The sequence below is a fragment of the Drosophila virilis genome, chromosome 5 (assembly GCF_030788295.1).
Source record: "Drosophila virilis strain 15010-1051.87 chromosome 5, Dvir_AGI_RSII-ME, whole genome shotgun sequence".
Classification (NCBI taxonomy): Eukaryota; Metazoa; Arthropoda; class Insecta; order Diptera; family Drosophilidae; genus Drosophila; species Drosophila virilis.
The window spans coordinates 3,879,770-3,894,998 of NC_091547.1; the positions used below are offsets into that span (position 1 = coordinate 3,879,770).

General features: G+C 43.4%; 1 protein-coding gene across 1 annotated transcript; it reads left to right on the plus strand.

The window, feature by feature from the left end:
• Positions 1 to 7,093: 7,093 nt before the first annotated feature.
• On the plus strand, positions 7,094 to 9,140 carry LOC6624863 (golgin subfamily A member 6-like protein 26). The gene is made up of 4 exons (XM_002048846.4): positions 7,094 to 7,243; positions 7,452 to 7,631; positions 7,694 to 7,969; positions 8,031 to 9,140. Exons 1-4 carry the CDS (start codon positions 7,223 to 7,225, stop codon positions 8,547 to 8,549), a joined length of 996 nt encoding a protein of 331 aa, XP_002048882.2. The 5' UTR covers positions 7,094 to 7,222; the 3' UTR covers positions 8,550 to 9,140.
• Positions 9,141 to 15,229: the final 6,089 nt, after the last annotated feature.

The window sequence follows — 15,229 nt, forward strand, 5'->3', positions numbered from 1 at the left end:
GTAACTTTTTAATAATTTCGATTTCTGATGGCATTTTATGTTTCTGTTCCATTTAAATCAGCGTTATATACAATGAAAAAACTTAACTCGCAAAGCCATAACAATAAAATAATAAAAGTAAAGCAAAAAATTTAAAAAACATTCACCGCACATTAAAATTTCCTCAAAACAATGCTCAGACTGTATTTATTCAGATTTTAAATGTAACCGCCAAACTCTCAGTGCTTTCAAAACTGTGCTGCTAACAGAGGCAGCTATCTCGTTTTAGCGTATGGTTTTCAGTTGAACTGCCTATACGTCGCAATCGTTTAAGTGTAAGGAAGATAGCTGTATAGTACATGTCATGCCAGTGTTGAACAAGCGCATGACTGTAGCTCAGTACATTAAGTTGAGCGCGCTTTTTGAACATGTGTTATTTTTATTGCATTGCAAAATGATTTGCAATCTTCATCTGTTGACATTTAAATTATCTAACAAATTGCTATTTTCCTTATGCTGACTCATCAATACAAACCAATAATAAGCATGCCAAGAAAGCCAACTACAGCTTATTTATGGTCATTTTCACTTGTCTTTGTGAAAACAAAAAACGCGACTTGATGATTTATGAGTGCTGCCGCCCCAACACGGTAGTTGCTGTGGTTCACACGCATAAATAAATTAAAATTATTAGAAAATGAAAATGAACAAATTTTCGTGCGTTCCGTTTGCGTGCGACATCGCTGCGTCGCTTGTTAAAGACCGAAAGTGGAACTGCGGCATCGCAGCTTATACAACCAGCCAAGTTGCTGGTGGTAACTTTTAACTGGCCAGGTCGTAGGCACAGAGCGCGTGAATACGCCCCTTGACCCCCACAAATATATGGTGGCATGTGTACCAATTTTAATGATGTGCACTTAGCACAGTCTCGGTCGCAGGGAGGGAGGGACGACCCGTCGACAGATCAGAAAAGAAAAAAAAAACAACAAGCCGAACTATCTATCAGATCGTTAGCTGCAAATGCCGTGTATTAGCCGGCTAATGGGTATGTTTTATGATGCGTGTGAGGTTCAATGCCGACTTAATTAATCGACACCTTTGTTGTCGATGATTTTCTTTTTTTATAATTATAAGCTAAAACCGCTTAGCGCCAGCAATTGAAAGTCGATAAGGTCGCGACGTTAATAGCGCCCATTTCATAATTGATCAACGTTGAATCGTAAAGCCACAAAAAATATGTTGTAGTGCGCAGATTGTGAAGATGATTTTATTAGATTGTACGCGCTGATGTTGACCCAAATGTGATACAATTATTTCGATTGATTTCTTCTTCTTTTTCTTTTTTTTTGGTGTTTTTGCCATGACGTTGCGATCTTTTGCGTGGCCAATTGCGACAGTCAAAGAAAACAGGGCCGGGGGCGTGTCCCGGCTGCAATATAACGCAGCTCACGTAAACGTGCGGCTCGTGCTGTTGGCCATATAACGAAATAGACATCAAATGCGCGTAAATAGCAGAGCGCTGGCATATAATATCAAGTACTTAAATGGATGCTCCGCATTGGCAGTCGTTTTGCCAAATTGGCATATTATGTCACCCGCAAGTCAGCGCGGCCTTCAGCAGGAGCCAGCCAATGTGCACTGGGTCAATAGACATCATCATCATCATGACTGGCGCGTTATTGTACAGCTGAGAATTGCAACAAGGCGTCGTTAAAGCCGTAAACACATTTCGCACAACCGCGCCTCTTCGGATGCCGCTGCGTGTGTTCCAGTTACAGTGTTGGTAAGCGCCTGCTCCTCTTGGCAAGCGACAATGACAATGGACGCATTGGATTTATTGCTGTTGCTGCTGCCACAAAAGGCAGCCGCAGGGCAATTGGCTGGCAGGTGTTGCAAGCCATAATTCATAGCTGGCTGCTCAGTTCCTCGTGCTCGTGACATGCAACATGACTAACAGCCCTGGCGGTGGGCGATCGCTGTTGCCATTTGTCATAATTGGACGCGCGTGGAAGATGCGCTCCCAACTTCCTTGTTGGCTGCCTGTCAATGTGTGGCATATGACTGGAGCTGACAAAAAGTTGGCCAAACAAAGCGCACACAGCACACATTTTTTGTGTGCCACAGTCTGAACACAACAACAAGTAGATACTGCAGGCACAGTGGTGTGTAAGTGCTACATATTTGATATACTTCCAGTCTATTTACCATTTAAAAGTTATTGCAAGTGTGTCCGCATATTGACAAAATCATTTTGGGCAAAAATTAGAGTAGCCGTATCCTTAAATTTCGACACATTAATTGGCATATTAAATACAATTTGCTAAGCAGCCTAAAAACTGTCTGGCAGCATTTAAAATCTCATAAAAGGTTGAGCACATCTGCGCGCATTATATAAAAGATCTGATGGGAATTTAAGCTAATTGGCGTGGAAAAACTAAGTAAATGAAAAGTTGGCCTGCGGTCGGCATGTGAAGACCTGCAAGGCGATAAGCATCTGTAAAGCGAACCACTGTGCAGCGTCTTTTTTCTTTTTGGCTGTTACAAGCGGAACAACAGTTGAAAGCATTAAAACTTGTACAAAAAAAAAATCACAAAAAGGCGGCGCACGACAAAATGCACGCAAATGTTGCAGTTGCAACACATACATACACACATACACACACGCACACGGAGATAGACAAATAAATGCCATAAAAAAACGCTGAATGAATTAACATACTTGTTGATGAACCAAACCACACACAGACTGAAAGATTCGCACGCACATAAAATAACTTAATTTACATTGGAGCTGCTGCTGCTGCTGCTGCCTCCTCGCAGGCTGTTGAGGTACTTAGCCAGACAATTGTACGGACAGCATTCAATCAGACAGCGCCAACTGCTTGGCCAGCTCAATCGGAGTGAGCCATGTGAAAGTCTTGGGCTGACGTAACGCGGCTGCATCTTCAGCAAAAGCAGCGACACCTGTTGTTCGTGTGTGTGTTTTAGTCGCGGGCCAGCCCGATTGCGCAATGGCCAATTGTGTTTCGGCGGCAGGAAGATGGCGCCCAAACTTCCGCTTTATGCCCAGAGCCTGGGCCAGCGTCTGCGCTTTGTAGGCGTCTATTGCCTATTGCCAAACGCTGTTTAATTAGCAATATTTGTCAAATGGTTGCAATAAAAAATATTGCCGTTGCAGTCTCGTTCCAGGTGTCTTCATCAATCTGAGCCGCTTAGCCATGAGGAAATCTGCGCGCGCGCGCGCACAGCTGCTGCACCAGTCACATGACCAGGAGGATCGCAACACTGGCGACGCTACGCAAATTGGAATGTGAGACCTCTGACAGTGCGCAGTTTGGCTTGGCTTGGCTACGTTTGCTTTTGCCCGATTGCGTAATGCCCGCCTGAAGCCTGTGGGCAGATCTCCGCAGCACCGAAACTGAACCACTAAGCGACTGAGCCGGTTTCGTGTGCTGCACAGCGCTGCATCTGTGGCAGGACAGCGCCACGATGGGCATGCCAAAGCGTTTTCATCATTAGCCTAGCCCGTTCTGGGTGTGCGTGCTTGTGTGCTGCCGCCATGTCGACCTCTTCTGCTTTATGGCCAAGATTACCGCAGTCGTGGTTGCAACAGCGCCAACCGCTTATAGCCGCCATAAATAACTGCTTAATGCTGCGAGTCTATCTGGGCAGCCAGTACCTGGTATGATCCGCATAACAAGCTGTTAACCTGGTCCAGCGCTGTAGTCCGGTCGACCTTGGCGCAGAAACGCACCTTTCTGAAGATTCGCAAATCTTATGGATTTCGATTTCATTTAACACTTAATGCCAACAAGAAGTCATGTACAAGTTGTGTTGGCCACCTGCGGCGGACGCTTCTCTAGCTTCAACTAAATCTCCGACTTACAATGCGCGCACCTGAGCAATTAATGCTGCATTTAATTGGAATTGCGCTGACAAAACGTCGCACCCAATTGGCTGCGGCTCGTCTGGAACGGTGGCGGCGGGGGTAATGATGCAACCGGTCAGCGGGCAATCTGCTGAACTGCTCAAAATATCTGTTTTGGTGCTCGCTTGCTGCAGCAATCGCCTTTAATTTCATTTACGCTCTATGTGGGTCAACTGCAAGAGTGGTAACAATAACATTACCATCAACACTTGAGCCGAGCGCACCTGCAGCTACAGCCTGGCACCGGCTGGTGATGCGCGACCATGTAACGAATTGGAGCAACCGAGCCGAGCAAGCAATAAAAGCAATTACAGGCGCGATATGTCAAAGACGCTTACACTTGACGATGACGCTGCAGGAAGAGTCTTAAGAGGTTCAGAGTGAGATTAGTGCCCATTAAGCGCTTGATTGAAGGCCAAAAAGCGTGTTTGTTTTGCTGTAATTGTTATGTTGCCACATTCCAGGTGAATATGTTGCCAGGCCTAAACAATCGAAGTCTACAAGTGATTGGAAAGGCCTAAAAATGCCGCATTTGTATCGTTTAAAACTAGTTTCAAGTTAAGAATTTAATTAACTTAAATGTAATTTATACTAGGTAGTGTTTGGAGTCCTTGGACAGCACGTCTTCCTGCCGCCATCTCCAGCTGCAAGAGCATGAGTCTGAGACCTTGGAGTAGCATGGGCCTTGTGAGTTACTCTCTAAGTAGAGACCTTCCAGCGTTTTACCCAAATGGAAAAGACGTCAGGAAATAGCGCGCTTTGGACTGTAATGAAAAACTAGTTATTTGTAATGTACATCTTAATATAGACGTTCAAACTGGCTGCATGTCCCATTTTCCCATTGGCGGTAATGTATATAAATGTTTTTATTTATTGAACATTTGTGTCGATACAAGTCCTTCAGCTCATGCAGCCGGTCATTAAAAAAACTTGTTCCACTTCATATGCCAAACGTTGGCCATGCATAACCTAAATAAACGTCGAGATCAATGAGAAGATGCCATTAATTATGCAACCGACAGGGACTCCAGCAACGGCGAAAGGTGTTTACGTCGCCTGCAGCGCCTGCGTCCACGACATCTTCGCGCCAAAGAAACTGAAAACGAAACCAAAATCAAAACGTCAACAAAAAAAAAATAAATAAAAAGAAAACAAAACCAAACTTGATCCACAAGTCGCCGCATTGTTGTTGGCGCACGTTGCAGGAATTTCAATTTCCATTTCAATTCATTTGTAGAAGCGCAATCGAGTCTGGGACCGAAACAAAACCAAGTCAAGTGGACCCACTGCACATGCACAGGCCCGGGATTGCGACTGGGACTGGGCCTGGTCTGAGCCGGGCTTGTGCCTGTGTCTGAGCCGAGTTACGCTTTGGCTCTTATTGTTGCTGACGTTGCGCATTCTTCATTATTTTCAGTTTCATTTTCCTTGATTTGCGCTGTGTATTTTTACCTAATTTCAAGTTTCGTTTTTTTTTTTTTCATTTCATTTCGTTTCTTTTCTTTTATTTTTGTTGTAAATGGGCTTAACATGTCGCAGCTGTTGGCGTTGCCACCGTTGTGTCTTCGCTGTCTGTTGTGCACTTCTTTTCTTTACTTTTTGCGTTGAAGGCCGCAACTGCAATTTCATGCAGCTGCCCCACCTCCTGCCGCTGCTCCTTCTGTGCTTTTCGGTTGTGATGTAACCACTGCTGCTGCTTGTTGTTATTGTGCACACTGTTGATTTTGTGGACACTGTCAATTACAACTTTTGCATATTATTTATGAGGTTTCCAATTGGATGGCAACACAACACTGCACATAGACACACCCGATCTGGCTACACCTAGTTTTTGCCAAAAAGCTATTAGTGATACGCGACCACACTTAGAATGCATTTTTGCGAGTTTTAATTGCAATTAATATTCGTGTATTGAAAAGCAAAGGGTCAACTATGCAGACAGTAGCTGCCCGGCAGAACCCGACATCTTGGTAAGTGTTAATTGCGCATTTATTAGACTTATAATGGCCATTTCTGTTGTTATGTTTGGGGGTCCGTCATAAAACGCGCACCTTATTACCATGCTAAAAAATGTTAAATGCCATTTAGTGCTAGACAACGATTGGTGGCCCCCAGATCCGCTGAAGCGGAGCACCAGCACCAACACAAGAGTTGTTAGTGTTACTGTTACTGTTGTTGCCTTCGTCATCGCTTTACGTCTTCATGCTGCGTCCCGTTGCGAAGGTCGTTTGCTTTTTTGTTTACACAAATGCCTGTCGGCGCTTTGACTTTTTTTTTTTGGCGAATTGCAGGCCAAACCCGAACTGTGCTAATTGTTTGCCACTCAAGTTCAGTTAACCAAGCTAAACATGTCGTATAAAATGCACGCACGTAGCCTCTTAACCAATAACTGTAGCAGGCTGCGACGCCCACGACCGCATTTGACCTTATGCAGTATTGGCCCGCACGCAATTAACAGCTTGGACATCATTATTAGTAACATAATTAGCTGTCAGCCTGTGGGGGGCAGTCGTCCGTCGTTAGTCGGTTAATCAGTGGACGCGTCGACACATTCTAGCTCTGGGGCATACGCAATCACATTCGCGCTTGAGATCAACTAAATCTCCTACGCGCACTTCAGCTCCAAGACCATGGCGCAAAAATTTGAAGATTGCGACTGCGGCTACGGCTGCTGCGTCTGATTTACCTTGGGAAAATCCGAGCAGTCATCGTCAGGCCGAGTCCAATTCATCATTCAGTTGGGGTCGTCACACAACGAAAGACAAAACAAGCGGCAACGCTGAGCGCTCTCACGGAGCCCCAAGTGCCGCTTTACTCTCACTCTCATTGGGCTCTTTCGCTTTCGATGACGCTGACGCTGGCAGCGACGCTGGCGTCGGTGTCGGCGTTGGCGTAGTTATTGGCAGTTGCGTGCATTTTGCACATTGGGCGACAAGCGGGCGCTTTCAGCCGAGACTAAAGCTCAAACTGAAGCTGTGACCGAAAGCTTTGTGGCAGCAGCAGCAGCGGCAGCGGTTCGACACACACACACACACATAAACACACATGCAGATAGGCACAGCAACAGACCAAAGAGCCGCTGCTGGCGTCCGCTGCTGCGATCGCCTGCTGTTTGTTGTTGCTTTTTTGGGCAAAATTGTTGCTGTTTTTGCCGCTGCGACGCCGACGTCGCTGCGTTTCTTTGGCGCTTCGCATTCAAAATATAAATAGATGTGCATGTAGGGAAATGCGAATAGTGTTCATAGAAGACCTCAGCGGAGGCACATTTCAGCTCTTTTGTTTTAACGCGCTGTTGGTGGTACAGGGATTCCAAGCATGAGATCCCTAAATCTGTTGGTTAGTTTCGCGCTACATCGCATAAGCGATAACATATAACGGTTCAAAGTGTTCAAAAGTGAATTGCAGTGTGTAAAAAAAATAATTAGAAAAATTATGGAAGAAAAAATGTTAATTGGAAATTTTTGCGAAATGAGTGATCTTAAGTTTGAAATCGTTGGCTTGGAAAGTTTTTAATCGATTATCTGCGCTTCTCTGCCGCCCACAGCTACTCAGCGCCAGCTGCGCGCTAATCCTTAGCATAGCCTACGCACATCCGCCCGAGGGTGTGTGGAAAAAGAAGCTTACGTGGAAGGAGGATTGGGTGCAGGTGTGGAAGACAGTGAAAAAAGAGGCATGGGAAACCAAATGGAAGAAGGTTTCGGTGCCAATATGGAAGGAGGTTCAGGTAAGCAGACGGAAGCCAGCCAAAAAGGATCCATGTTTTTAAAAAAAGAGTACATGCTATAGGTGCCCGTTTGGAAGGAGGAACAAGTGCCCGATTGGAAAATAGTCAAGAAGCCCAAAATTGAGGAACGCGAAGTGCCCGCTTGGAAGGACATCAAAGTGCCCGAGTGGAAGAAGATAACGAAACCCATTTGGGTGCCCACAAAAGTGGCCGTTTGGAAGGAAATCAAGGTGCCCATCTGGAAGGAAATCCAAGTGCCGTTCTGGAAGGAAATTCAGGTGCCAGTGTGGAAGGAAGTACAGGTTGCTGACTGGAAGCAAATGTTTGAGCCCCAATGGGTAAGAAATAGGCAATCAAATGGCATTGTGCCAAACTTAATCCCAACAACAATCCTGCTAGGTGAAAATGGGCATACCTGGTGAAAAGTTCCTGGGCAAAGATCACGAGGGTTGGGAATACACCAGTCACGATCTGTGGCGCAAGAAGCTCATCTGGAAGCCCGTGTGGAAGAAAGTGTGGCGCACAGAAAAGAAACAGGAATGGCGCACCGAGAAGAAGCAGGAATGGCGCACCGAAAAGGTGCAGGAATGGAAAACCGAGAAAGTGCAAGAGTGGAAGCAAGACAAGAAACTTGAATGGAAGGATGAATGGATACAAGTGTGGAAGAACTCCAAGAAACAAATCTGGATCAAGGAGAAGCGCGAAACATGGGTAGAGGAGAAGGTACAGATCTGGCGCACTGAAAAGAAACAAGTCTGGGCCACCGAAAAGAAGCAGGCGTGGAAGGATGAATGGCAATCGGTGCAGGTGCCCGTCTGGAAGGAGGTCAAGGTTCAAGAATGGAAAAAGGTCTGGAAGCCGGTGTGGGAAAAGGTCTGGGTGCCAATCAGCCATGGCCACGGACATGGCTGGGACTAAGCAGCAGGCGCTAACTTCCAACAATCTCGCAAACTATGCGACAGCACTGATATAACTGATAACTGCCCCCCTGGCTTCCAGTTGCCAAAAGCGATCGCTCTTTGTTTTTGGCTGACAAATTGTTATTACAAAATTGTTAATACTTAAGTTTGCATTGGCATACATCATCCTCAATCCTCAACAAACACACACACACACACAGCAACACACATACCGTTTGCATTTTGTTGACAAATTTTGCTCACTTTCCATTTCTTTTCCTGTCTCGCTCTCTCTCTCTCTCTCTCTTTTATATATCTATCTATATCTTAAGTGTACAAATTAGTCATGCGCGCGTTTGTCTTTAAGTTATGAAAATTGATTAATTGGCGTTTTGGATTTGCCATTGGAATTCAACTTCAATGAAGAATGAAGCTCAAAAACTATAAAGCAAAAACAAGTTGAAGGTTTGTAAATATGTACCTTGCCGAAAACCATAAACATATATCGTTATGAACATCATAAACAATTGTACAGAAATCACCATGTAAAGCGAAAAGATGAAAATAAAAAAAATTATAAAAAATAAAAGTCATAAAAAACAATCAAAAATTCATATATAATTGTGGTGAGATTTCAGTACTTGAAGATTGAAAACCACCCAAGAGATGCTGTGATGAAACGTGACCCCAGCCAGCATCCGCTTCATGTACAGCTTCAACTGTGGCTTGGGCTGCTCCTTTTACTTTCATTGGCCGCATCGCATTGCGCAAGAGCTGTTCCATCTCCAGCCATGCTGCCATTAGATGGTCATTAAGAGGAAGATGCAACTCATAAAGTTTCGGGCCTCATGACACACGGAAGTTGGGGCTTAGATAAGCGTTGCTCCGCCGCCGCCGCCCGCAATGTCCAAAATGGGCAAGTTTATTTTTTTTTGTTCACGATTGTTGCAATCGGCATCAGCCCGCATCAACAACAACAACAACAACAGCAGTAGCAGCAGCAGCGAGAGGCCAAGTGCCAAGAGCCAAAGCCAATGCATATGAACTTGCCGCAAAGCGTTGGCAATCGCAACTGCAACTGCAACTGCGGCAGCGAGTGTGTGCATCCGATGCAGATGCCAAATAAATCTCAAGGAAGCATCTCATCATCGGCCAGATAAGCAGCAACAATAACGCCTGACTTCCTGTTCAAGTTGAATGTTGAATGCGGTTCTGCGGTTTAGGGTTAGGGGGCGACGCTGCAGCCTCAGTTGCTGCATTCAATTGAAGTCCAAGTCACTCGGTCGCCGCTGTTGCAACATGTTGCATTAATTGACTCGCTCTTTGGCGTCTCCCCTCTCTCTCTCTCTCTCTGTGTGTTTGTGTGCCAAAAACCGCTGCCGACATCGGTTTAACACGTGATCCAACCCCACACCCCAGCTCCCTCCCCAAGCCAACAGAGCAACCAGCTGTTTGGCTTACCCAGTTGTATGCAGGTCTAGTTAGCAGCCGGCGGCGACAGCAGCCGAGGAAGCAACTGGCGGCCGTTGATGTTGCTGTTGCTGCAGCCAATACCAAAACTGAACGCCAGACACGGCCACAATTGCGACGATTAGGTAATTTTGCAACAACAAAATGTTAACTTAACCAAAAGTTCGAGTTCATGCTAACATTTAAGGGGAGCGCAACAAACGGGAGTTTTTCTTATTGATGCCGCTCAGCTTTTCACAAATTCACAGATCCAACCGTGGCACGCGGCCCGCCCCAAGTTTTCGTTGAGGTAAATAAATTGACAACTGGGCGGAAATATTTAGTTTAAAAGGGCATCGTATTTGGACTGAAAATGGAAGATTATTATCAAGTCAAATAGAAAATTAATTTCTTTGTAAAAAAAAATATACAAGTGGCAGGTTGCCGGTTCAAATTATATGCATCTTATATTTAGCTATACTTAATCTTCTCAAATATTCTATATATTTTTAATATTTATTAATCTTGAAATTTTTATATCAATATTTTATGCAATAGACAATTTATCTAGCTGCCGGGTGCAAAATCCAGTTTGGCATCGAGGTGTTGTGTTTGCTGCGTTTTATTTATTGGTTAGTTTAATTTCTTACAATAATCTTCTTATCTGAGCATTCCTTATTTTTTTTTTTGGTTGATATATAGACTAGTTTGAGCTTTTAATTAACCGCAAGCAGTTATCATCAATTATTAGGAAACAATTGCCGGTTGGCATCTCAAGGTCTCTTTAAGCCGCGTTCGAGCCAATCAAGATGAACACAATGTCAAAGAAGCTGTGACAAGCTCTTTTTTATCAAATTAATTTCCATAGCTCAAAATGCGAAACTGAAAACTAAATAAACGGACGAGCTGCATTGTGAAAAGTTGCATTATGCAAAATGTAAAAATGCTTTTGGATTTTCGTGGCTTTGCCTCATTTACAAATTGTTAAATGTCTTTGTTTTAATTGATGCTGTGCCCATTGTTGTTGCTGTCTTGTTACCTCGAACGCAATCAAGCTGTTTGTTTTATGGTGAGCTGTAAGTGTCTTAGGCTTAGGCCTTAATGCGAGTGCCCCCGCCGGCCAGCTAATCTCTCAATTGTATCGCCTTCGCGCAGCACGCGGCGTATGCGTAATATTTCTACTCTGATGGACTAAACCAATCAACGGCAGCTGCAAATTGCGCACAGCTTCGCGTCGTTTTATGTAATCTACGCAAGTGTCATGCGAAATTCAAATTTTTAATAGCAACAACAATAAACTGAGACAACAACAACAACAACAACAACAGCAACATGAACAACAACAACAAGCAAACACTTTACGCACAAGTGAAGCAAGACGCAGTCAACAACTGCTGCTGCTGTTGTTGTTGTTGTTGCTGTTGTTGTTGTATTAACTGTTGCAGCAGCAGCAGCAGCAGCTGCATTGCACAAGCCGCACAAAAACAAAACAAACGAACGGGCTGCAAATTGAAAAGAAGTAATAAAAATAAATTTGATAAACAAAAAAAAGGCAGCAAAAAGAAAAGAAAGAAAAACGACCAACAAAAAAAACGGTGTGTATAATATATGTTATAATAAAATGAGAAATGCTTATTGTAATAAATCTTTTGTTTACACACGGGCAAAAAGAAAAAAAAAGAAAAGAAAAACAAACTCGCCTGAAATATTTATTTATTTATTTATTTATGGTTTAAGTTAACTCGCGCCGCTGCTCAGGTTCAAGACAACGATAACAACAACAACAACAGCGACAACAACAGCGATGACAGCAACCGCAGTAAACAACAACAACAACAACGCAAACAACAACAACAGTAGGCGGCACGTGAGTTGCCCGAAGTGTTTGGCTGCCAAGCGTGAAGCAGCTCAGCGCTGCAAAAGGTTGTTGCACGCATCAGCTGAATTTAATTTTAATGCGGCTGCTGCTGCTGCCAACGCCTTGATCTCTGCCGGCATGTGGGTCATCTGTTTGCAGATGTGGAGCAGCCAGCGGCAAGGTCGCCGCCCAATTGCGCACCAGAAGCTGTCAATGTTTGCCAAGAGAAATGTGGCAACGCAAAAACAATGACAACAGATCGGCGAAATGGCTGAGCGAGTGCCATGTGGCAAGACGGTGAAATAATAGTAATTAAAAGGCGGCCGAGATTGCGTTGTCGAGCGACGTCGATTTGGTTATAGGCTGTGCCAGCTCATAAATCTGCTGTAGCTATTAATAGACCGCGGCTGTGCCTAAACAAAAGACTCAGGCAACAAACTTGTTTGGTCACACGACAAGAAATCATGTTAAAGCGGGTTGGGGGCAGCCTTTAACGCGCATTCTGCCACTGATTCATAGCTAATATAGATAGCATGCAGTAAATACGCAAATAGCTGCATAGCTGTGCCTTGAAATTCCTACGCACAAGCTGCTGGCATTTGCAATATGTACTTTCCCATTGTGCCACAGCAAATATTGAAATATATATATATATATATATATATATATATATATGTTCGCGCTCAGAATCAGAAGCAAACATATTTGGCCGTCTTTGCATAGCTGCGTGCAATGAATGTTAAGCTTGTTAATAATTGCAGATTGCGAAATGAATTTGTCAACGCTTTGGAGATAAATTCATAGCGCCCATTAATATAACATTTATTTACATTTAACGATGCTGTGAAAACACCTCGTCAAACCACTTAAATCCGTGCGGCTGCTTGTAAAATGCGGCAAAAAAAAAAATACAATTGCGTTGCCCGGCTAACAATTGCACATTGTCTTGCCCCCCCATCAGAGGAGCTGCATAACAAAAATTACAACATGCAAATATTGAAGAAGGCAAAAAAAAATACAAAATAAATGAAAATAGAAAAAACAAATCAGTCAGTTTAAACGACAAGCGGCAAACGACAAACCAGCTACTGCCCGGTGGAGTAGAAGTGGGACGGAGTAAGAGGCCAGCGAGGGGACAGTGGGCGGCGGTGGAGGGGGGGGGGTGCTGCATGACAAAGCTGGCGTCACATATTGGCCATTTAGCGTATCAGTTGCCGCGGCTGAGAGACGGCCAACTGCTAACTGGTTAATAATAATGCAGCTCGAGGAAGTCGTAAAATGCAATTGCGTTGAAGCGCTGTAATAAATACACCGCGCACCCCCTCTATGCTGACATCCACTCATCTAGAGTGGGGCGACCAGCGAAATAGAGAGAGAATATGGAGATAATAAATGAAGAGGCCAAACAACAAACAATTGTAACAAAACAATGATTGACAACTAACTAAATTTGCATTTAATGAATGAACTAGCCTGGCCACTGGGCGTCCCAACTGCTGGTAGTTGCTCCAATTTGGCTAACAAATTCATTGCAACACTTTTATTTAGTTGTAGTTGCTTACTTCTATGTGTGTGTATTATATTGTATTAATGGGGCAACACAGACTAACTGAAATGAATACTGAGTTAACTGTGCAGAGTTTATATGGATGGTATTATTTAAACTTGTTGCTGGTCAGGAAACGCAGGTTCAACATTTACCTAGTCATGACATTCATTCACTTGTCTTAAGCCGTTTTTTTTTTTTAAAAAAAGCGAGTTACTGTGTTCTGATCGAAACAGCATTAAATACATATTTTCAATAAATTTGATTTATACACACGCTAAAATAATCTGCGTAAGTTAGATTCTTTTAGAAATCCGAAATGTTTTATGCTCAACAGACTTCCGTATCTTTCCAAGATTGAACTATAATTATCCGCCCTTTCAAGTGTTTCGAAAAGCTAGTTTATTTGGAATTAAGCTAAAGATTTTATAAGCCCACCCGATGGTTAGCAGATCACACATATATCTTGGGTTATGCCATACCTTAAATATACATCTGGGAAACCTAAAAACCTATTATTTATAAACGGAGTTTATTTATTATTCATTTAATGTGCTTCGTATATTTCTTCTACAATTATTTAAAAAATAATAATATAAATCTTAAATAGTTATTGTTAATTGTCTTATATTTTTTCAGATATTTTGATCTATTTTGGCAAGATGGCGTCCGATCCTGACAAGATTCCCTCTTAGCTTACAAGTAAATAAATAAAGACCGATCCCAGGATAATTGTGCGCGTAAATTTCGCGGAGGTCCATAGAGCAGATTGACATCAAAGTTCTTTGACTATAGTCTAACCAAAATAATTTGTAATTCCCAGATGACCTTGGTTTAAGCATACAATTGATAGAGTCTTTCTTGGAGAACCTATAGTTCCAAATTTCAGAATAAATCGCTTGAAAGCATTATTTACATTTAAATCAGGGTTTAAAAATTAACGTTTGCAGAATACCACTGCACTGGGTCCGGCCCGGTCGTTGGCTCACAGTTTTAAATCAAAATTCAGCAGAAATACCAGGCGAACATAAATGCCCAGCAGGTAGACGAATTAAAATTTGTATAAATGAAAAATTTCATGCATATCCACTCGGTGCAAAAAAAATATTCTTAACAGTCATCTGTTAAATCAACCATCGCAAATTTTAATGGCATAATTTTACTGTCGCTTTTAGCAGCTGCCGCAACATTATGTGAACTGCTCGAAAGTATGCAATATTTTGTTTTACTTCTATGTCCACAACTACACGAACTTTTTTTAGAAAACTTTAAATGGTCATATCTCGGCCAAATAAAGCCCGATAGCGCCCAAAGAGGGAGGGGCTACTCGGGTAGGTCCATAGAATCCGCCAAGATCAACGGCGAAGTTATGTCGCTTTGAAACGTCATATCTCCAAGATTTTTTTAGAGCGGCGGAGATATGACGTTTCGAAGCGACATAACTTCGCCGTTGACCATGGCGAGATTATGTCGTGAATATCGTGTCCACAATCACACGAATTTTTCGGAAAACTTAAAATGGCTATATCTCGGCCAAATAAAGCCCAATAGCGGCCAAAAAGGGAGGGGCTACTCGGGGAGGTCCATAGAATCCGCCAAGATCGACGGCGAAGTTATGTCGCTTTGAAACGTCATATCTCCAAGATTTTTTTAGAGCGGCGGAGATATGACGTTTCAAAGCGACATAACTTCGCCGTTGATCATGGCGAGATTATGTCGTGAATATCGTGTCCGCAACTACACGAACTTTTTTGGTAAACTTTAAATGGTCATATCTCGGCCAAATAAAGCCCGATTACGGTCAAAAAGGGACGGGCTACTCGGGGAGGTCCATAGAAACCGCCAA